The sequence below is a fragment of the Aquarana catesbeiana genome, linkage group LG05 (genome assembly GCF_042186555.1).
Source record: "Aquarana catesbeiana isolate 2022-GZ linkage group LG05, ASM4218655v1, whole genome shotgun sequence".
Lineage (NCBI taxonomy): Eukaryota > Metazoa > Chordata > Amphibia > Anura > Ranidae > Aquarana > Aquarana catesbeiana.
In genome coordinates, this window is record NC_133328.1 from 379,663,174 (window position 1) to 379,687,112 (window position 23,939).

Sequence of the window (23,939 nt, forward strand, 5' to 3'; positions counted from 1 at the left end):
GGTTCACGCCAGTATCCTAGCAACAAATGTCATGGTTGCCCCAGCTTTCACCGGAGGACAGAACTTGCTCCATCCAGACCTGCACTGGCTTCTGTCCTGCTGCTATATGATGCTATAAGCCTTACAATGGTAAGGGAGATTCTGATGGGGACCCTGATGTAAGAGGGGACTCTAATGTGGGGAGGGTATGATGGGGAACCTGATGGGTGAAAGGGTGGACTCATTCATTTCTAAAAATAACTTTTTTCAGCTTATAAATGTTTGTAAAATATACAATTTGGCCCTTGTACTGAAAAGTTTGGAGAGCCTGGTCTAAACTTTGACATTGAATTCCTAATATTGAATTGTTTTAGCATATGTTTTTAACGACCGTTCTGTTGTCCTTTAGCACATTTTACTGCATTATAGCACATTTTACAAAATGTATTTGCATTTATTTTTCTTTTAAGGCACATTAAAAATGTAACAGTTTGTACAAAAAGTGTTCTTAAATGCAGTAATGTGCAGAAAAGGATGCACTCTAAAACAGTAATTCTCAACCTCAGTTCTCAAGTACTCCCAACAGGCAATGTTTTGGGAATTTTTCTTAGATAAAATAGCTGTCCAAAATACCAACCCTTTGACTCAGATTTAAAACACCTATGCAAGATAAAGGAAAACCTGTAAACATGGCCTGTTTGGGGTACTTGAGGACTGAGGTTGAGAACCACTGCTCTAAAACATAAATCGTTTTTAATAATATAAGTCAGGTAGCTCTACACTCAATACAAAACACAAATATAAAATACTCCCTGTCAAAGCTGCTACTTTTTAAACGGAATAATACTATATATAGACTGAAAACACAAGCAAGGCAGCACTAGTAACTAAAATAGCTTAACCTCCAAACGGTAATCCCTAGTGTGGCTCGGGGTGGATTTTCAGTACCAAAAGCGGAAACCCCAAGCCACACTCGGGATCGCATTGCAGGATCCAGGAAGAGGTTACTTACCTTGTCCCCAGGATCCTGCGATTTCTCCCCTCTCTGTGTGCGAGCCGTCCTCCACCAGATCTATCACAAAACCGAGCTCTGTTCCCTGCGAGCGCTGCGATGCATGGGGACGGAGAACGGTGCCAAATTTAAAAAGTAAAAAACACAATACATATACAGTACACTGTAATCTTACAGGTTACATTACTGTATCAATTTTTTTCACATCCCTTTTGTCCCTAGTGGTTTTTCCAGTGCCCTGCATGCAATTTTATATTATAAATACTGTTCTTTCTGCCTGGAAACTGGAGATTGTCCATAGCAACCAAAAAATGTCCCTTTACATCAAAAGTGTTTTAGACCAGTTAGAAAACAGCGATAATAAATTAGAATCACTTGCAGAATTGAGCGATTTGTAGGGCAATTTTGTCATCAAACACTGAAAGTAATGACAGTGACAATTCTGCAATTGAGCAAATTTCAGTGTTTTTGATCTGATTACATTATTGAATAATTTTTATTATTATTAAATTATTATTTGTTATAATTATTTATAGTTATTTACTATATTATAATTTATGGTTTCGTTTTTCAAACTTTATCATACCTGGGATGTCTACTAGACTCTTGTGTGGACAGATTTAAGTGTGTTATTCCTAAGAATTACAGGCCTACAATATAAAACGCCAAATTTCCATGCAAAATAATTGTACCGCTTTCAGCATCAAAAATCGGACATAATCATACAGCCAGGGAGGTTAAACATATATACAAATGTGATGAATAAAGTATAGTGCAGTATGAATAAAACAGTGCTGATTTCACAAATAACTCAACATATGCGCAAATGTTATAAGCATGAAAAGACAAATCCAAATTGAGTCCAGTTCAATTAAACCAGTGTCCATTCCACCATCCATAAGAAAGATTCCACCCATAAACTGAGAGTTTAAATAATTTGCTGTTCCAAATAGTGACAAATTTCAATGTTCCACAAAAGGTGCTTCACCCAGAATAGATTACTCACTAGTGCTTCATTCACTGTGACTCAAGTTGGATTTGTCTTTTCATGTTTATCACTTTTGCACATATGTTGAGTTATTTGCAAAATCAGCACTGTTTTATTCATACAGCACTATACTTTATTCATCACATTTGTATACAAGTTTAAGTTATTTTAGTTACTAGCGCTGCCTTATTTATGTTTTCAGTTTATAATGCTGTTTATTTATGCTTTACCATGAATCCAGCATTAAATTTAAGCTAAATGATGTTCTTCTAATTAACATACTATTTTTTAGAATAAGTTCCAAATACTGGATGATTGATAGACATCAGCCTTATTTTCAAATTACCATTCATACCCAAAAATTACAGAAATAGCAGCACACTTGTTGAGTACTCTTGTGACGATCTGTGCATTGGGAAGCAGAGTAAGAGCTGTCAAAGGCACTAATTTTACCTCTTGATTATTGAATACTTAATGCTCAATCAGATGTCACTTTAAACAAGCCTGTCATGAAAGAAACAGACTACCTATCATCTCTAGTAGGAAACCCCCAGTGAGATCATACCACCTCCAATGGGAGGAAGACCTCAGATTATGACGATTTCTCTTACAAAAACCTCTAGAAATGTCCTGATCTTGGAAAATGCATACAAGGTCTTCTATAGATGGTACTATATGCCTGCTAGGCTAGCTCACTTTATCCCCTCCTATCCTTCTCATTGCTTCCAGGGTTGTTTGCTGGAGGGCACTATGGCTCATATATGGTGGACATGTCCCAAGGTTTGTAGACTTTGGGTCAGAGTTTACACCCTTTTACGCAATATGCTCCACTCTAACCTAAAGAGAGATCCATATGAAGCCCTCCTCTGCAGACCAATCCTAGAACTTCTTCGCCCAGAGCGTCAATTGGCCTTACACCTTTTCAATGCAACTAAGTTGACCATTGCGTGGTCATGGAAAACCCCAATGCGTTTTAACGATATAATGAGAAATGAGAAATTAACATCCCTGGCTTCTGACACGCACAAAAAGTTTCTCAAAGTCTGGCAACCATGGATATCATATAAACATACCTCTAGGTTTGATCATTTGCTTTTGTCAATCTAGTGGCCTCCGGATGCACCCCCCCCCCCCCGGTAGAATGGACTCTTCCCTCCTTTCCGCCTTTCCTCTCTGCTTTCTTTCCTCCATTCTCTTTTTGACTCCCCCCTATTTCCTGCTTTCAACTCACTCTCTACCTTTTTTTATGTGTCTTTAATATAATCTCCTTAGTGACTTCTTTTTTTCTTTCATTAAGGAGTCGATTCACTTTTGCTGGTTACCGTGATGTGAATTAACCAAAAAAAATTAAAATAAAATAAGACCAAAATTTCAATTTTTTATTTTTCTTCACTTATAAATATCTTATGGTTGGTAAAAGAGTAGATGCTCTTTTTCTGTTGTTCCTTCCTCCATTATTGTTTACTCTAAACATATACCCAATGAACAACAAAATTTTGAGACATGGATTCCATTTTTGTCATGATACAATGTTAGTACTCCTTGTCTTCATGTTAAAAACTTTTTTTATTATTTTAATATTTTATTTCTGTAATAACGAATAATGTACCACCACTGTAGTATCCCTTCGAAGGGATCTTCTTTTCATATTTTGTACAATGTAACCATCTCATTGTTGTATAAAGCTATTGTACTTATTCTTTCTCAATAAAAACCTTTGTAAAAGAAAGAAACAGACTACCAGTGCTGACCTCTCACTTTGAAAACACGAATTACCCCGCTGTCATGCTTTCAGTCATTGATCTTGAACAAGTATGCAAATAAAGCCCTCATACACACACTGGGCCTTTATCTCTTGTGCAGTGGCTGGATGGGACTGGATGGTGTACCAAGTGGTAGTCATGTTTAAGGCAATATGCACCCAGGAATGAATGCCTGGACAACAGACTTTTTGCAATCTGAACAATGGTACCTGGGCATATACAGCCCTAAATGTAATACCACTTGGTAAAGGGCCCAACCCTTATCCAGCCACTGAATTTTTCAGCATCTCATAGACTCATAGACAAAACTGGATGGTGTACCTATTCCTTCTGCCCGCATGCAAACACCGGAATCTGAGATCTAAAGCTATCTGAGCTAAACACCCAATCTGCATGAGGCCAAAGACATCTGCCTTTCTCTGACTTTTCGGATCTGCACACTTGCTTAGGTTCTATGAGCAAGTGTTGAAGACAGCAAAACAAACAACCAATCAGCATTTTCATAAGGAAATCAGCAACAGCAGCCCCCTTGTTTTTGTCTTGATGTGTTACTTTAAACTGTACATGTAGCCAAAATGTTTTTTCATTTTGGATTGAGTAGGGAATGTTTGAAATCCTAACGGCTTTTTGTTTGCAGCCGAGGTCCCGTTGGGTAGATTACCCTTTACTTCTGTACTGTGGAAACAACAGGAATATCACTGCTCCAGTGATATCTAAAAAGGTTGGATTTTCTGTCACTTTTAGTCCGAATGACAATGGCTGCTAGGACAAATAGAAAGATTGAACATCTCTAGTGGGGACACAGAAAGCAATAAATACCTACTATAAACACAGTGGGGATGATTTACTAAAGGAAAAAAGACTGTGCACTCTGTAAGTGCAGTTGTTCCAGAGCTTAGTAAATGAGCAGAAACTCTGCTGACTTCCATCACCCAATCATGTCCAAGCAACGATGCTGTTTTTTTTAATTTTCCTTGCACGTGATTGGGTACTCTTTACAAAGTGAAGCCTTACCTCATTTACTAAGCTCTGGAGCAATTGCACTTGCATAGGACAACTGCAGTTTGCTAAGTGCACAGTCTATTTGCCTTTAGTAAATCAACCCCTGTGTGTTTAGTCAGGGCACTCGATTCACATGCACCATGAGTAAAAAAATAAAAACTGAAATGGGTTCTAACATTTCTATACTTCACCCAAAACTAAAAAAATGTGTACACAGTAATACAAATCTGACATAGGTTCTAACCTTGCTTTACTTCATTCAAAACTAAAACAATGTGTATACCTTATGCTGTGAATGCTGCACATATATATTCTTGAATAGGGATGAGCCGAACATCCCCCCCCGGTTCGGTTTGCGGCAGAACATGCGAACTGACAAAAAGTTTGTGCGAACACAGTTAAAGTCTATAGGACCCGAACGTGAAAAATCGAAACTGCTAATTTTAAAGGCTAATATGCAATTATTGTCAATAAAAGTGTTTGGGGACCCGGGTCCTGCCCCAGGGGACATGTATCAAAGCAAAAAAAAGTTTTAAAAATGGCCGTTTCTTCGGGAGCAGTGATTTTAATTTTGCTTAAAGTGAAACAATAAAAGTGAAATATTCCTTTAAATATCGTGCCTGGGGGGTGACTATAGTATGCCTGTAAAGTGGCGCATTTTTCCCATGATTAGAACAGTCCCTGCAGCAAAATGACATTTCTAAAGGAATAAAAGTCATTTAAAACTGCTTGCGGCTGTAATGTGTTGTTGGATCGCGGTAATATAGATGAAAATCATTGAGAAAAATGGCATGCGTCCCCACCAGCCCATTACCAGGCCATTTGGGTTTGGTATGGATAATTAAGGGGAACCCTGCACCCAAATTTAAAAAAAAAAGGTGTGGGGCCCCAAGGCCCTATATACTCTGAACAGCAGTATACAGGCCAGGTTACAAACAAGATAGGGACTGTAGGTTTGTTCTTAAGTTGAATCTGTTTGTAATTTGGAACAGGTACATTTTTTAATCTATTTTTATGCTTTTTGGATAACATTGGAAAGGGTTATCATCCCTGTAACATTTGTTTTGTTTTGCTGTCTGTGCCCCTGTTCAGAAGATTTCACCTCATTGTCTGTCCCAATGACAATTGGATTTTGAAAATTTTGGGTTATTAGGGAAACAAGGATTGGTGATAAAGCATCAGTGGAGACACCTTTTTCCCATATTAACACTGTGATCGGTTACAAAGCCTCCAGCAGCACTGAATGTGCGTTCAGGACAGGCCAGGCAGATAGGCCAGTAGCTCAATTGCATATTGAGCAAGCTCTGGCCAGTCGTCCATCCTCAAGACCCAGTAACCCAGTGGATGTTCTGTTGGAAAGGTCTCCAAGTCTAATCTTTCCCCTAGATATTCCTGCACCATATAATTCAGACGCTGGCGATGGTTGCTGGAACTGATCAGACCTTGGCGCTGAGGACTGAAGAATTGTCTGAAGGCATCGGTTAGCCGACCACCTTTTCCACCGCTCTTTCTGTGACTGAATGAAGCCTCAGCAACACGTTGTCCAGCACCAGGAAATTGTACCCTCCCAGGCTCTGGAAACGCATTGCACAAACCTTTCTGCAAGGCCTCCCAAAGATGTTCTGCTCTCTCTGCGAAGGCTGGATAAGTTCTGCAACCTTACCCTTGTAACGTGGATCAAGAAGGGTTGCCAGCCAGTAATGATCCCTCTCTTTGACACCACGAATCCTAGGGTCCTTTCACAGGCTTTGCAGGATCAGAGAGGCCATGCAGCATAAGTTTGCAGAGACATTCGATCCTGAGTCCTTGGGTCACTAAGGATCACATGATCCGCACCCACCTCCTCAAAGCCACGTACAACTCCATGGGTTTCTGGGGACTGAAAACGATTGGTTGAAGACTGCTGCTGATGCTGAGTGTTATCCTCCACCTAGATACTGACACAATCCTCATCCTCTTCTTCTTCCTGTGCGATTGGTGGGCCCGCAGGAATACTATCTGGATAAAGGGGGCCTTGAGAGGTAAGGAAGTCCTCCTCTTCCTCCCGCTGTTCTGCCTCAAGTGCCCTGTCCATTATTCCACGAAGCATTTGCTCCAACAGGAAGACAAGAGGGACAGTATCACTGATGCATGCACTGTCACTGCTCACCATCCTCGTGGCCTCTTCAAATGGTGACAGGACAGTGCATGCATCCTTGATCAGTAGCCTCTGGCGTGGTGAAAAAAAGCCAAGCTCCTCTGACCCTGTCCTGGTGCCATACTCACACAGGTACTCATTAATTTCCCTCTGCTGTGTGTGCAGCCGCTGCAGCATTGCCAACATTGAGTTCCACCTGGTGGGCATGTCACAAATGAGGAGGTTCTTGGGCAGGTTGCATTCCCTATGAAGGTCAGCCAGCCGAGAACTGGCATTATATGACTGGCGGAAATGACCACAGACTTTCCTGGCCTGCCTCAGGTGATCCTGTAAGCCCGGGTACTTGCTCAAGAACTGCTGCACCACCAAATTCAGGATGTCAGCCAAACAGGGAATATGGGGTAAATGTCCCTGTTTGGAGGGCAGAGAGGAGGTTGGTGCCATTGTTGCATACAACCATTCCTGGCTGAAGCTGGCATGGTGTCAGCCACCTCTGAGCCTGCCCCTGCAGAGCAGACAGAATCTCTGCCCCAGTGTGGCTCCTGTCCCCTAAGCAGACCAACTCAAGCACCGCATGGCATCTTTTTGCCTGAGTACGTGCATAGCCCCTTGAATGCCTACAGAGCACCACTGGTTCAGAGGACAAATCTGCAGGGGAATAGGCCATAGAGGAAGAAGAAGAGGAGGGGGTGAAGGAGAGAGCTGTGGCAGAATCACCACTAGCATTTTGGAGGCATGGTGGCGGAACAAACTCAAACAATACTGAACCCTGTCCTGCATCCTTCTCAGCTGCCAGCAGAATTACCCAGCGTGCACTGTGAAAGAAAGGTAACGTCCTTGTCCATGCCTGCTGGACCATGAGTCAGCGGTAATATGTACTTTACTGCTGACCGCCCTGTCCAACGAGGCCAAGACATTGCTTTCCACATGCTGGTAGAGAGCCGGAATGGCCTTCCGTGAAAAGAAATGGCGTTTGGGAACCTGCCACTGAGGTAACACACATTCCACAAATTCACGAAAGGGGGCAGAGTCTACCAGCTGAAAAGGCAGCAGTTGCAGTGCTAGCAATTTGGCCAAGCTAGCATTTAGACGCTGAGCATGTGGATGCCTGGGACCGAATTTCTTTTGACGGTTTAGCAACTGGGGTAGGGAAATTTGCCTGCTTATATCGGATGTTGGTGTACCGCTAGCAGATTGGCCGCAAGTATTTGGGACACCTATTTCTATACCTTCATTCCTCTCAGTGCAGGTTTCTGAGAGGACTGGAGGTATAGTGGGGTTGGAGATCCCAGCTGATGAGGAGCAAGGAGAGCTCCGCCTTGTTCTTTGACGTGGGTCTTTTAAGTGCTGTTGCCAACGGACTACATTGGAGGTCATCATATGTCTGGTCAAGCATGTGGTGCCCAAGCAGCTGCTGTTTTGGCCACGCTTGATACGCTTCAGACATATGTTGCAAACAGCAATGGTGCGATCTGCTGCACACCTGTGAAAAAAGGCCCACAACAAACAACTTTTCAAAATATGCAGGGAGTAAACAGCGCCCTGCACCTGCTTAGCGCTGCTGTGTGATGCAATAGGGTGGTTGCCTATTGCATTACAGTCTAATAGTAACTATGAATGCACTGTATTGTGTACTGTGTACACCACCAGAAAAATAGTAGCAACTGCACTAGGAGTGCATGGTACTGTGTACACCACCAGAAGTGTAATAGCAACTATGGGTGCACTGTATTGTGTACTGTGTACACCACCAGAAAAGAAGTAGCAACTGCACTATGGGTGCATGGTGCTGTGTACACCACCAGAAGTGTAATAACAACTATGGGTGCACTGTATTGTGTACTGTGTACACCGCCAGAAAAGTAGCAGCAACTGCACTATGGGTGCACGGTACTGTATACTGTGTACACCGCCTGAAGTATATTAGAAAAAGTACACCAGGAATGGCCTGCAGTCAGATATAGGCTTGGCTACACTGGATGCAGTATATATATATATATATATATATATATAATATATATGTGAGACTGACTGTATATATATATATATATATATATATTTAATACACTGCAGCTAACTGAATAACCTGCCTACCTGAAGTATATTAGAAAAAGTACACCAGGAATGGCCTGCAGTCAGATATCGGCTTGGCTACACTGGATGCAGTGTGTATATATATATGAGACTGACTATATATATATATATATATATATATATATATATATATATATATATATATATATATATATATATAAAGTACACTGCAGCTAACTGAATAACCTGCCTGCCTGCTCTAAATGACACTCTCTCTCTGTCCCCGCCAACAATACACTACACAGGGCCGACGTGCAGGCAGCCTTATATAGTATGGGGTGTGGACTTAGTCCCCCTGAGCCATAATTGGCCAAAGGCACGCTGCCTTTGGCCAATTATGGCTCTCTTAGCTGAGGGCGCTGGGATTGGCCAAAGCATGCAGGTCATGGTGCATGCTTTGGCCATCATCATCATGTTGTTATATGCCATATTGGGATATCTGTACCTGTTGTATAATTGTATGTATATGCCTAATACAAATTCATTGCTAAAGCATTTTGTTTATGTGGTGTGCTTACTGTATATATTTAAAATTACAGCTTAAAACGTTTCATCTTTTTTTTTTAACTTGGATTTGAAATTTACCTATTTTACACTGAACAGTCATTAGGCCTTAAACAGACTGCATTTGAGTTGTTATTATTTAAAACGTGCAAGCGGGTGGTAATGGAGTATATAGTATGTTCCTAGTATTGGCGATAACATGATAGGTTTCTATGAGCTGGCAGTAGCTGTATTACTTTTATGATCTTGCTTCAAAAAGTCCTCACACTTCCTTGGTGTGTCATTGATAATTTAGTATATATCTAATAGCCCAGTGAAGCTGAATGACTGAAATATGGCAGGATTTGCTATAAAGCCACAACGACCTGACTGTAACCCCGATTCCCAGAGGTAATCAGAAGAGGGATTTTCTATGACAAAGATGGAAAGTCATAGCAGGGTGAGCACTATTTCATCTAGCTGAAGCAAGTCTGCTGTTGTTTGTAAGGAAAACATGCTGTTGACACTGCTGTTACTGCTAAGGATGAAAACAGCAATAAATATTGATTGCATGGCATTCTTTCAAAGCAAGGCTTTGCTTTGCATATATCCTCAGGTAAGCTTAATAATACATAAAGATGTTACTGTCTTCAAAAAGCTATGTCAGCACGTTTAGCTTTAAAACGATACAATCTTTTTGCCGATTATGCCAAGCATTGCTCCTTCAAAAGTATTGCCCACATGGCAGACGCTGCCAAACACAGCAGTGATTTCTTCCTTCTCATTAAATGACATTATTCTTCTAAATACCATTTCTTGCAACGATCAAGCAAAAAAACATTTTTGAGATAGTTTTCTTTGTGCTGTTATTCCTCATTTCTTAAAACTGAACTTCAGGCAGAAATAAAAAACACATATTCATATAGCAATGTATTTGTTAAGGCGCCACTAATTGTTTTATTTTTAAATGCAATGGGGTTGATCCACTAAAGACAAATAATCTGTTCACGTGCAAGGGAAGTTGCATTTTGCAAGTGGATTTTCTCAAAGCTCAGTAAATGGGGTGAAAGTTCACCTTTCAAAAAATGCAAGGAAAAACTGCTTTTTGCTAGCACACGTTTGGATGATGAAAGTCAGCAGAGCTTCACCTCATTTACTAAGCACAGTAAAACATTCCCTTGCAAAGTGAACAGTCTAATTGCCTTTAGTAAATCAACTTCATGAGTCTAAGTACCTTAATTTGACTTCCTTTCAGCCACTTGTGATCTACTGTACAGCAGAACTCCAGGAGAGGGTGGGACAGGACTGGGAGCCAATTACATGTGCTACATGCAGATGTGTTGACAAGTAACATTCTGATAGGAGGAGAGATTAGAGTGAGCAGACAGTTGACCTCATCAGTCTGCTGCTGCTCTGTCTATTCAGCAGGCTGCTGCTCTGTCTATTCAGCAGGCTATGGGAAGACACCACTGTATACCTTCTACACATTTTAACTGTAAAACAGCAAAGGTTGGCATCCATCTGGCTGTGCTTTGTGAAAGGTCTGTGTACAATTTCAAGAATGGATAAACATACTGTAAATACAAGTCCTTTGATAGGTAAAACTGTTCCATTATATTCATTTTATCTGGTTATTTAGCTGTTGGTCTAGAATTCAGCTTTAACTCATGCACTACCATATATGTAGCACTTACCCCCAAAGGAGCGGCTTAATATTTGCTATATCCGTAATTCACGTTTACTACTCAACCCTCGCAGCCCATAGATTTAAGTCACAGTCCTTAATGCTTTTTCTTAATGCTTTATTCATCAACATAAACTGGGATTGGAGAAGGACTTCCTTTGAGATGCTCTTTTTTTACATTATCATCTTTCAATGAATCATACAGGAAAATCTGGGTACAATTGCGGGTAATCAAGAAATCATTTTTAAACGATCTCTTCAATCAGGGACGATGGAAGTAGATTTTATAGAGAATGAGTTGATAAAGAGTCACTCTGAATAACTTCTTCATCTGGATAACTTTAAAAGGAACGATCCATATCTCTACATGTGTACTTGCAGCTTCAGCACTACCTCTTTACTACTACTTCCCACCGTCATGGTACTTCCAGATTAAAGGATAAAGGAGAGCCACTTTGAATAATTCCTCCCGCTTGACTGATTGGAATCTCGGGGCAATGCTGAACTCAAAGTCATAGGCCATTACTGCCCATCTCACTGACTTGTGCACCAACAACCCTCAGTCTCTGGTAGTACCCTCCCCTTGGGCTTTCACTCACGTGATCAATAGTCCATGTGCCACTCATAAATGATCGATCGCCCAGTTTCCTTCCGCTTTGTTGCTACTTCATCTGCAATGATTCTCAGTTTCTCTACCTCTTTGTGGCCCGCTCCCCTCCCCGCAGGGGTGGCCTACGACATCCACGTCTACACACGGCAAGATGTCGTCTGTTCCTCCACGAGGACCGGATCTCCACCCTTCTCGCTAAGGTGAAGCTCTGTTGGCTCCCCGGAGGGGAAAACCTCCAACCTCTCCTCCGGGAACCAGGCTGGCCTTCTCGCTCGGAAGAGCAGGACTGGACTCGAACTCCCGGGCACCATGTGACCCCGCTTTTTATATGAGAGTCCTGGGATTGCCAAGCAAATTAATGATTGGCCGAGACCAACACATAAACTACCTTCACTCAAATATGGAAATCAACAAAACAGGCCTGCTGCAATAGCATCAGCCTGCCTAAACTTACCTGTCATAGAAAGCTAACAAGAAAGGTCACCTACTAAAAGTAGGTGCCCGCTACATATAATATAGTGTTTGGTTCTGAAAGCCCAAACTTTTGTCGTTTATAATAGAGTAATGAGGGCTTATAACCCCTGTAGGATTTTATAGATGGTTATATTCTTCTCTATCTCTCTATCACTGTCACTAGTTATGAAAGCTAGGGAATCTAGTTGTCACCCATACAGGATTAGATGGGAAAAATTATGATGAGACACTTGATCTGCTGACAATTGCCTAAGAGGTGATTTCCCTTACTTTCGAGAGATCTCAGGACAGGAAACATAGGGGTTTTCCCCCAGTGGGACTTGACAGGGGTCTCAACCACTCCCTAGTGACTAGTCTATCCAAAATGTTTAATGGATTTAAATACACTTTAAGAGAATGTAGCATTGAATGATATGTCAGTGAAGCTCTTGGGTAATAGCCATGACTTTCAGTTACTGTAATTGTTTTTTTAGGCAGGTAGTTATTTTTTTTGACTTATGCAATGCAAGGTCTAACAAACAGATATTATACTATTTTTCCTATGCAATGCATGTATAAAAGTATTCTAGACATTATAGTGCTTTTGCAACATGTCGAAAAATGAAATGGTAATTGACATTCAAAAAATGTACCAGAGCTGCTATGTGGTGAAACCTTGCTCCCTTTTTTATTAAGGTGTCACAGCAGGTGCAAAAGCTGCTCTAAGCTCCAGAAAATCATAGCCTTTCTCCCAAGTAACCCTAATGCCCTGTACACACGGTCGGATTTTCCGAGGGAAAATGTGCGATCGGAGCTTGTTGTCGGAAATTCCGACTGTGTGTGGGCTCCATCTGACTTTTTCCGTCGGATTTTCCGACACACAAAGTTTGAGAGCAGGCTATAAAATTTTCTGACAACAAAATCCAATTGCGTCAATTCCAACCGTGTGTGGACAATTCCGACGCACAAAGTGCAACGCATGCTCAAAATAAATTCCGAGACGGTAAAGACGGTTCTCGGTCTGGTAAAATTAGCGTTCGGAATGGATATAGCACTTTCGTCAGGCTGCAATGTTTTAAATTGTTTAATGCAGTGCACTCTCTTCTTCTCTATAATGCTAGAAGAATGAAGTAGTTTTGCTGCTGATATTCACACAGAGTTCTCATAAACGTATTTCTTTATTATTTATCGTGATTTCATCAATATAATATTTTTATTTGTCACATCTACCGAAAAACTTTTTTTTTTTTTAAGTTTTTAGACTAAATAATTTATTTGTGATTTTTTTTATCGCCTGATCTTTGTTTTGTTTTTTTGTTTTTTACTCCAGAATAGTTTTGGTGTGTTTTGTGTGTCAAGTTACCACAACACGATTATTATCTTGTATTATTTAATCTCAAGGAGGTTGCTTGGTGTTGGTGTCTCTTGTTAATTTCACATTGTATTTTTGAAATGTACCTGCCTCCTCACAAACAAACTGTCCTTTTTGAAGGAAAACACACATAGGCGAGTATAATTGAAACAAAAATACCTTTATTAAGGGGTCATAACCAAACAAAGAGGAAGGCAACGCTGGATAAACTGCACAAATTGGCGAAGCCTTTGGCCCCCAGGGCACACATCAACTATTTTACTGCAAAATTGGTGGCCTGAGGAGTCCATATCTAAGGGAGTACAATCTGGTCCAGAAGTCCAAAAGATCATGAACAGCTGCAGATGACATGTATGTCCCCAGGCTGTGGTCATACAAGAGCCTGCATCTTTTGTAAAACCAGACTGAACCCAGGTCATCACTCTCTGGTCTTCCTTAGATGCTTCCTTCCAGGCTGTGGCTCTGGTGTTGGAGGTGTGGCAGGAGGAGGAGGAGGAGGACCTGGAGGAGGAGGACCATGGGTGAGCTCACAAATGTGGCTTTGGCATGTGAGTTGGCCCTTCAACCCCTTATTTAGTGCTTGTAAAATGATAAACTCACATAAGAGGCGTTGTCCCTCCTCCATTTGCTGCATTTTGCATGCTGTTATGTCTGCAAAGTCCTCTTCAACACTGTGGGGGGTTCTGAGGGCCTCAGTAGCCTTCCAACATAGGCCAATTGCTGCCTCCTCCAGGTTTATCCTCTTCCTGTTACTTTTTTTTGAAGGCGGATGGGAACGGACCTGGGTATCGGGCAGGCTACTGGGCCCGGCCACCTCCTGGCTGAGACTTTCCTGTGTATGAAAAAGGGACATCGTTTTAGTTTTTGGTTCATCAATCACAATCATAAATTAGTAATCCAAACTAACATAGATTTAACATCATTAATTTGACCAAAATAAATATTTAGAAGAATGCTATACCTGGCTCAAGCTGGGCTCCTCCACATGTTGCTGCCTGGAAGGCCCAGTTTGGATGTCAGAAGCCTCAGCTGGGGGGGAAGGAAGCATGGAAGGAAGAGTGGAGAGTGCTGGCGTGGGTTCAGTCTGGCCTGCCAGAAAATGCAGCCTGTCATAGTACCACAGCCTGGGGACATAAATGTCATCTGCAGCTGGACCTTCTTGCGCTCCCTTAGATAAGTGCTCCTCAGGCCACCAATTAGGATCTTCAAATAGGTGATGTCTGCCGTGGGGATCACCGGCTTCACAATTTCCAGCAATTGATCCAGCGCTGCCTTCCTCTTTGTTTGATTCTTATAATGTGGGTGGTTTACCTGCCACAGACAGGGCACCTCCCTGAACAGATCAATGAATATGGGGATAAAGTCCTGATCATTCAATATATCCATTTTCTCTGCAAGACACAACACAAGATAAACCCTAATGTCAGGCTAAAGTCTCCTAATCTTGTCCCAAGGACACAATTTCTAAGCAGTATAGGCCCAAGTTTAAATGTTACCTTCGTTATCACGATCGGCGCTTCCTCTACTCCTTCCTCCGCTCACAGATCGTACGTACTACGCACGCGTGTTACGCTTTATATACACTGCACATGCGTGAAACTCCGCCTGCCCCTGACGTTCTTTCTAGTCTATTCCCCGCCCCTTCTCGTTCGGCGCAGTGGGGGAAGAACACATGGCGGAGACAGAGCAGGTGCGTGCTAATTACAGCAACAACGAGGAGGAGGAGGAGGAAAGCCTGGAGCCAGAAATGTCACGATCCCGGAGGAGATGATTTAAGGCATCAAATATGTCCTTTGTGGAGATGGTGGAGATGGTTGACATACTGAAGAGGGCCGACTATGAAGGGAAGTATGGACCTTACCCCAACCCCAATGTCAGAAAGGCTAAGCTCATGACTAAAGTTGTGAAGAGTCTGCAGAAGAATTTTGGGGTACGTCGATCCAAGGATCAACTGAGGAAACGGTGGTCGGACCTGAAATTAAAGGAGCACGATCAGTACAGAAGGATCAGGAGAGTGCTGCAAAAAAGTAAATAGTTGTCCTATGTTCCTATTCTTCATTCTTATAATGTTCGTGCAGCTCCATGTGCTTTTCTTTACTGTTGTACAGTTTAAAATGGCAACTTTCATGTTCATGGACACATTATTCATTCGTAGGAATCATTGTTCATTCGGCCAATAAAACACCATGTTTTGTCCAGATGCATTGCAATACATTTTTTCTGGCCTACTTCTCTTAAAATAATTTTGTAGTCTAGATGGGTTTGTAACTGGAATGAAATGCAAACTAGATTCTGTGTAAGGAGAGGACACTCAGCAGCTGTTTACACATCTGGACGCTGGAGAACTAGTGTGGGACACCAGAACACCCTTTTTATTAGGGGGCCCACACAGGTGCTCCAGTGTATACTATAGGGGTGTCTCCATCTGTGAAGCTTGTACAAAACAGGTAAGTATTCAAGCTTGACAAAGTGAGAAAATATTTCTTCATCTTGGAACTCTGCCAAAATAGACAATTGTACCCCACTTCCAAGCAATATTTCATATTCCTATTTCTGCCATCAAATATCTGTGTGCTAAGTATACCTATTTTTTTTTACATAGGGGAGAAAAGACTCGGAGGACACCACTCATCAGAGGAGACAACAGACCCCCCACCTCATGAAGAAGTGGAAATGCCACAAACACAACAGGAGGAGGACGAGGGAGACGTGGTGGAAATAGTCACCACAACAGGTGAGTGTCTGCGACCACAGGCTCAGGTAAGAGATGGATGCCTGCATATTTATAATGCATGGTGTGTTTTTGTTTCTATATTTTAGGTGATCGTGATGTTGTGGATGAAGGTCATTTCACCAGTGAAAGTGCCCAGATCCTGATCATGGGGTGTAATAGGGACTTGGAAAACATCAAGCAAAACATCAGTGATGTTCAAAACAAAATGAAGAACATCACTGATGTTTTAGGGAGAGTTTAAAACCCCTCGAAATCCTGAATTTTTTCGTCATTTTTTCCAGAAAATGTTTTCACATTTTTTCACATATTCTCGAAAAGCCAAATTTTGAAGATGCACACAGTGTGTCAACATGTGCTATCTGCCATCACAGGAGATCAATGTATGCGTTTTGGGGGTGCAACCCCTTCCTCAATAATAAAGTAGCTGAGAGGAAGGGGTTGCACCCACAAAACACGTCCATTGATCCCCCATGATGGCAGCTAGCACATGTTGACAATCGGAAATTTGTTTGCATCTTCAAAATTTGGGTTTTCCAGGCGTGACTTCACCCCATCTGAACGCAATATCAAACACAGTTTGTAAATGCTCATGTCTGATATTGCCTTCAAGTTATACAAAAGTTGAACTTTGTAAGTTCCAGATTTGTGTATTTCTTGTTGGTTTTAAACATGCCTGTTTTACCTTAAAAGGACATTTCTACTTTTAATGTGACCTAAAAAAATGTTATACAACAAACATGTTGGTTTGTTTTAAAAACCTTTTATAAATGCACATGTGATTCTGCTTTGATTAAAAAGATTGAGATTAAACAATGTGTGGCTTCTTTTTTCAATGCTCAAAAGCATTTTTGTGTTTTAAAAATTGGTGTTTTCATTGGCAATGGGTGTTATTTACTAAAGGCAAATCCACCTTGCACTACAAGTGCAGTTTCAGTGCAGTCCCAAGTGCACCTGTAGTGCAAAGTGTCTTTGCCTTTAGTAAATAACACCCAACAGTGCTTTCTAATTTTACACAATCACGCCATTTTCAGGACTCCCCAAATTTCAGTCAGGGTCAGCTAAAAGAAAGACAAGCATAAATCAAACCAAATATTTGTTCAGTTTAAAATATTTTTTTATTTAAAAAATGTCTCAGACATTGTCTGGCATATTGATGGCCCCTCTACCCGCAAAGTATTCCATGTATCTTATACGGACCTCGCGGGCACTCTGGGGGGGCAAGCCAGGACAGCCAGCTTCAAGCGCCGTCAGGGTTGGTTCATTGAGATTAATAATTCTGGCCTCAGGCCCAACTGAGCCAGCATAGTTCACAGAATTTCCCCTTTAAAAGTTGTGGAGAACACAGCAAGCCAGGATGATCTGATTGAGTTTATACTCCACCATGTGTATCGGTGTAAGAAATAGGCGGAACCGGCTGGCCATTATTCCAAACCTGTTCTCCACCACTCTTCTGGCTCTGGCCATCCACTAATTAAAAACCCTCTGGTTCGGGGTGAGGTTCCTCATAGGGAATAGCCGCATAAGATGGTCCCCCAGTGCAAACGCTTCATCCGCAACAAAGACGAATGGGAGTCCTTCCGCATTGTCTTCGGGAGGTGGCAAGTCCAAGCTGCCATTCTGGAGATGCCTGTAGAACTCCGTGTGGGTGATGACTCCACCATCTGACATCCGGCCATTCTTCCCCACATCCACATACAGGAACTCGTAAGTAGCCGACACCACCACCAACATCACAATACTATTGAACCCCTTGTAGTTGTAATAGTATGACCCCGAGTTGGGTGGTGGGATGATGTGGACGTGTTTCCCATCAATTGCCCCTCCGCAGTTAGGAAAGTCCCACCTCTGGGCAAAGTGGGAGGCCACAGTCTGTCATTCCTGTGGGTTGGAAGGAAATTGTGGAGTCAAACAAGAATGAAAAAATAATAATTGTGCACATAAACATGGAAAGCAGATTAGACACAAACATTCTTGGCCAACATCAGTATAACATTTATTTTAGGGAGTATTTAAAGACAAAGGTATAAGGTCCACCTATCAGATTCCTCCCCCCCTCTCATGGACCATTTTAAAAATTTTATGGGGGGGGATGTTTTGGACAGGTAACCCTCTCCACTTCATTGAGAGATGAATGCCTAAATAATGTGTGTTACTTTGGCCACCCCCTCCTTACTTTTACTTACACTATTGGCAGCCCACTGGACAGGTAAGAAGTGTCATAATACAAAGATATAAATACACACTGTACACATTTTAGCACATTTTTACATTCTGCTATTACCTATCAAGATAATAATAGGATACAAAAACTTTGAACATTACCATTTGAAAGTATTCAGGCAGGCCCTTGCACTACATGCTTTGGGAAATTCATCCATAAATCTGACCACAAAAGAGGTAGGTATAGTGTGTATGGGTTTGGCAAAGTCAGCAGATAGAGGATTGGTATCAGCTGAGTTAGCAGTTGGGGGGGAGGGAGGGTTCCAAATGATTTGGGACCCAAAAAAAAACCTCTGGCACATTTTAGGGGGTATTTAGAGTAAAGCACTACTATGGAGCTGACAAAATACATTGTTAAGTGACTACACGAGGTGAATATAGGGCCAGGAGAGCATGCTGGGGAGGTAAGTGAAGACAAATATGTATGAAGGAAAAAAACAAATACATAAAAATCCAACATGCATGAGGACAAAGGGGACATTCACAGCATATTACAATCATGGTAATTAGGGAATGAGGAAAGAAATACAATACATTAGCAAACATTCTATACAATAAAATGTGATGTTAATGGATAAAAATCTTACCTTAATATACTCCTTCTGCAGGACCTGGATGATGGCAGAACAGGTTTCCGGGATAATGATCCCCAGAGCCTAGGGGGAGACGCCTGTCAAGAACTTAAGGTCCTGCAGGCTTCTCCCCGTCGCCAAGGGTGGTGACTAGCCTCTGCTCCGGAGTGATGGCTTGCCTCATGCAGGTATCCTGCCTGCTAATATAAGGGGTCAGTAAAGCCAACAAACTGTGAAATACGGGGTCCGTCATCCTGAGCAAGTTCCTGAAATCATCAGGATTATTCTCACGGATCTCATGGAGCCAAGGCATGTGACAGAACTGGTCACGTTGGAGCAACCAATTCTTGGTCCATGAACTCCTCCTCGCCCTGTTCATGGACTGGGCTTGTGTCAAAGTAAGAACGCCAACACCAAGCCCCAGCACAGCATGAACTCTATGATGAGTACGTACACGCAACATGGCAAGAAAACGGTCGGCTGCTCAGAACGAAGTAACAGAACGCACTGAAGAACAGCAAGGTCTGTGTAGAGCGACCTGAAAATCAGTAACAAACGAACAAGAACACAATGACAAGTCAATGGTAACTCGCTGCACGCACTGAAGAACAGATACAAACCCAAAAGCTCAAACTGAACAGCAGAAAAACGAACTGAAAACCACGAGTCTGAAAAAGCGCAAATCGTCTCTCACCAAACTTTTACTAACACAAGATTAGCAAAAGGAGCCCAAAGGGTGCCGCACTTGGTACTGAACTTCCCTTTTATAGTCTCGTCGTACGCGGTGTACGTGACCGCATTCTTGGCATTCGGAAATTCCGACAACATTGTGCGACCGTGTGTATGCAAAACAGGTTTGAGCCAACATCCGTCGGAAAAAATCCATGGATTTTGTTGTCGGAATGTCCGATCAATGTCCGACCGTTTGTACAGGGCATAACAGTCATTGAAGTTGCAAGACTCCATCACTTAATCCTCATTTACATTAAATTTTAAAAACCTACTCTAGGCAGGATAAAAACCTATGGGAGGAAACACTGCAAGGGTTAAGTGCTTGTTGAGTGGATAAGTTCTAATACTTACCTTACTCCTCGCTCCAGCTGGTATTTGTCAGTGATGTCATATAGTACTATGCAGGGTCAATAATCCTGAATTGTACATGAGGTTGCCAAGGACCCACCCACAACCCAGTGCATTGAAGAGAAAAGGATAGCGACAGAGACTGTCAGAGCAAGGACATAAGTATTATACCTTATAATATTATTAATATTATAATGCTTTAACATGTAACTGGACCCCTAACACAAGCCAATAAGAGAATCTGTCGCTAGGGGTAAAGAGGACGAATTAAGGCAGGTATAATTTGAAGGTACCCGATGGTGTCTGCACATGCCCGCAGGCAGCCCCCAAAGTTTTCCTGTCCTGGCAAAATGTCAGGCTATTTTGACAAGCAAATCTTCTCAGAGGCAAATAGAAAAGCTAAACCTTCCCTTTAAACATAAAAAACCCAGCTAAAACATTTATGAAAAGAAAATATCCAGTGATAATGTCTGTATGTTTTATATATTAATCAGCTTTTTGAAACTCTTCAGATAATTGGTTATGGAACCCATACAAGTGCATTACTATATTTTGCACTGTCTGAGAAAGTAATCTAAAAATTCTAACCCCTCACCATTCCAATTTCCTTAACCCAGTTATCATCATGGCACTGCACCTTTGATTACCGTGTAAATTAAAAATAATAGTTACTGAAAACAACTGTGCTAATCTTCAAATATATTTCCAAGTTCTTACTAAGCCTCTAAATCCTAGGTCCCTGTTGCCATGGCTTGGACTTCTTGCCAAGTTTACAACTAAGCTTCTCCACCACCATACACAGTGTAACACATCTAAAATGTGTTTTAGTTATAAATTATGGTTTTATTTCCTGCTGTTACCTGTTTTAATATTTGTACTGCACTTTTGTTGATGACTGTCCAAAATTAAGCAAAAAGTTTTGGCTAAAATGACTTAATTGGTAATACAGTAAGAAGAACATTGGTGTTCTTTCAATGTCTAACATAGGCAGTGGTATACGTGGACTGTGCTTGTGCAACTGACACAAAAATGCTTTCTAGGATCAAATACTCAGCTCACCTTGTGGTAACAATGCCCTAATTAATAAAAATCCAATGCAAATTAATTTGAATTCTTACTGGAAAAAGGATCCAGAGTTACTTCAATGGTTTTATTCTTGAATTCTGACTTCAAGACTCCAGTGTAAAATACAACATGTCCAGTTAGATAGGCTGATACTGTATACAGATTGGAGCTTTGATTCTTGAATGTTAAAATGACTTTGAAGTCACTGCCAAATATTGCATTATCTTCCTGAAAGTCTATTGTAGTGTCATGCTCGGTGAGCAGCTGTAGCTCGTCTCGGTTTTCCTTTTTGACACCATACATGAGAGCTGCTTCAAGTGCCAGTCTCTCCTCTTCACAGCCTGGTAGAGAAGACAAAAAATCTATTATAAGCCTCATAGATATAAAAATGAATACAAAAGCCATTACTGAATTGGTTTAACAGTAAAAGGAAATATACAGTATTATTAAGAGTTTGGTACTGATGAAAGACGGTCATAGTTAAGCATAGCCTTACAAGGCTCTGTTGACAGGAACATGTAGTTGGGGTGATTAGTAATACCTAATCAGCAGCTGTGTCAATATATTTTAGTATTAATGACGTACACCTTGCATTATTATACTGTTTCTCCAGTGTCCATATGAGCATGGGGCAGGAGGTAAGGTGGCTTATATTGTTGAAAGAATAAGCACAGATTTGCTCCTCATTCCTTATGATAGAAAATGTCCTGTGCTAGACTTGACAAAATAATAGCATTTGAAAAAATACTATCAATCCTCTACTCACACAAAATAGTAAAGTGGCTTCTAAGCACATTTAACGGATTCTTTGCGGGCACTTTACATAAAACTCAGTATCTGCATAAACCTGTATGATAGGCCTCCAATTGCAACCACGCCCTAGACGACTGCACAATTAACCATAGATTCAGTCTTGAATAAATAACAAGTTCATTCACACTAAAACGGACATAATAAGGGGAATTACCCAGTCTGCATATTGAGCAAAATGACTGTTAAGGTATTTGCAACCCCACCAGTTGCTATGACTGCCATAAGGACTGAACAATACGGTCCCAAAATTCTTCGAACGAAAGAGAGAGGGTTAGAAGATAGCCCAATACCAGCTAGCTTTTACTGGTCTGCGTTCTTCCTCTTCTAGACCATCCCCTGAAATCTCTCCTATGCTTCTCTGTTACACCGAATTGAGTAAGTAACATATCTATGTTTTTACTTCCAAAACTGTATAACCCCTCTGTTTGCCAAAACTTCTTTAACCACCTCCGGAAGATTTACTCCCCTTCATGACGCTGTACCCAAATAAAATGTATATATTTTTTTTCCCCCAGAAATAAAGCTTTCTTTTGGAGGTGATTGATCACCCCTGCATTTTTTTTGCGATATAAAAAAAAAAGCTTAACAATTTTGAACAAAAAAAATATTTTGTGCCAATTTTGTGGCAATAAAAAATTGAAAAAAAAAACAAATTTCTTCATAAATTTAGGCCAATATGTATTCTGCTACATATTTTTGGTAAAAAAAAATCCCAATAAGTGCATATTGATTGGTTTGCGTAAAAGCATCTACAAACTATGCTATATAGTTAATGGAAAAATGTAAGTATAAAATTGAAAAAAAAAAATCAAATTTCTTCATAAATTTAGCTCAATATATATTCGCTACATATTTTTGTTAAAATAAATCCCAATAAGTGTATATTGATTGGTTTGCGCAAAAGATATAAAGTCTACAAACTATAGTATATATACTGAATTTTTTTTTTAATACTAGTAATGGCGGCACTTAGTAACTTATAGCAGGATTGCGATATTGCGGCGGACACTAACTGACACTTTCGACACTTTGTAGGAACCAGTGACACTAATACAGTGATCAGTCCTAAACATATGCACTGTCACTGTACTAATGACACTGGCTGTGAAGGGGTTAAACATCTAGGGTGATCAAAGGGTTAACTGTGTTCCTAGCCAGTGTTTTACTGTATTATGTGTGCTGCTTTTACTCAGAAAAGTGAAGGGTTTCATTCCCTGGGACACAAAATCCATCCCCTCCTCCCTGTAAGAACGGAGATCTGCCTTGTTTACATAGAAAACAAAAAAAAAAAAAAAAAACATAAAAAACAAAGAAATGCTGCGCTACCTATAGAAACGAACCCCCCAAGAAGCAGCAGTTAAACAGTGAGATGTGCACCAAAATAACTAATAAAAAAGAAATAACCGCGCTAAATACAAAATGAAACACGTGAAACAATCTCAAAAGCTTCCGTTAGGAAGTACATATATGTTGAGGAATATAAAAATTGTGAAAAATACATGGGTCTACGCATGTGGGCATGAATCAAACATAAGTGCCAATATATAATATCTGCGTTAGCTTCCGTGTTTACATAGGCAGAGCTCCATTCTGAGTCTCTGCCCGATGATCGGCGGGTGACAGCAAACATCCAATGCCTGGCAGATCGGCTTCTGCTGTGTGCTGTGAGTATTCACAGCAGAGGTGGACCACCAGCAGGAGTGCAGATTTATATATATATATATATATATATATATATATATATATATATATATATATGTGATATATATATGTGATTCTACGCAGGGGGTCCGCCCTGTAGCAGTAAATTTGCTATAGGGCAGTCCTTAACTGGCTAAACCCTGTTATGTAGGCCCTGTGACTTTGTCCTTTTCATGC

General features: G+C 41.0%; 1 protein-coding gene across 1 annotated transcript in view; it reads right to left on the minus strand.

Annotated features, from left to right (window-relative positions):
* F13A1 (coagulation factor XIII A chain) overlaps window positions 1-23,939 on the minus strand; it is a 269,662-nt gene that overhangs the window by 61,774 nt on the left and 183,949 nt on the right. The window contains exon 12 of the mRNA XM_073631004.1: window positions 21,302-21,589. Within this exon, the coding sequence (XP_073487105.1) occupies window positions 21,302-21,589 (288 nt within the window). The remainder of the gene's footprint in view (window positions 1-21,301; window positions 21,590-23,939) is intronic.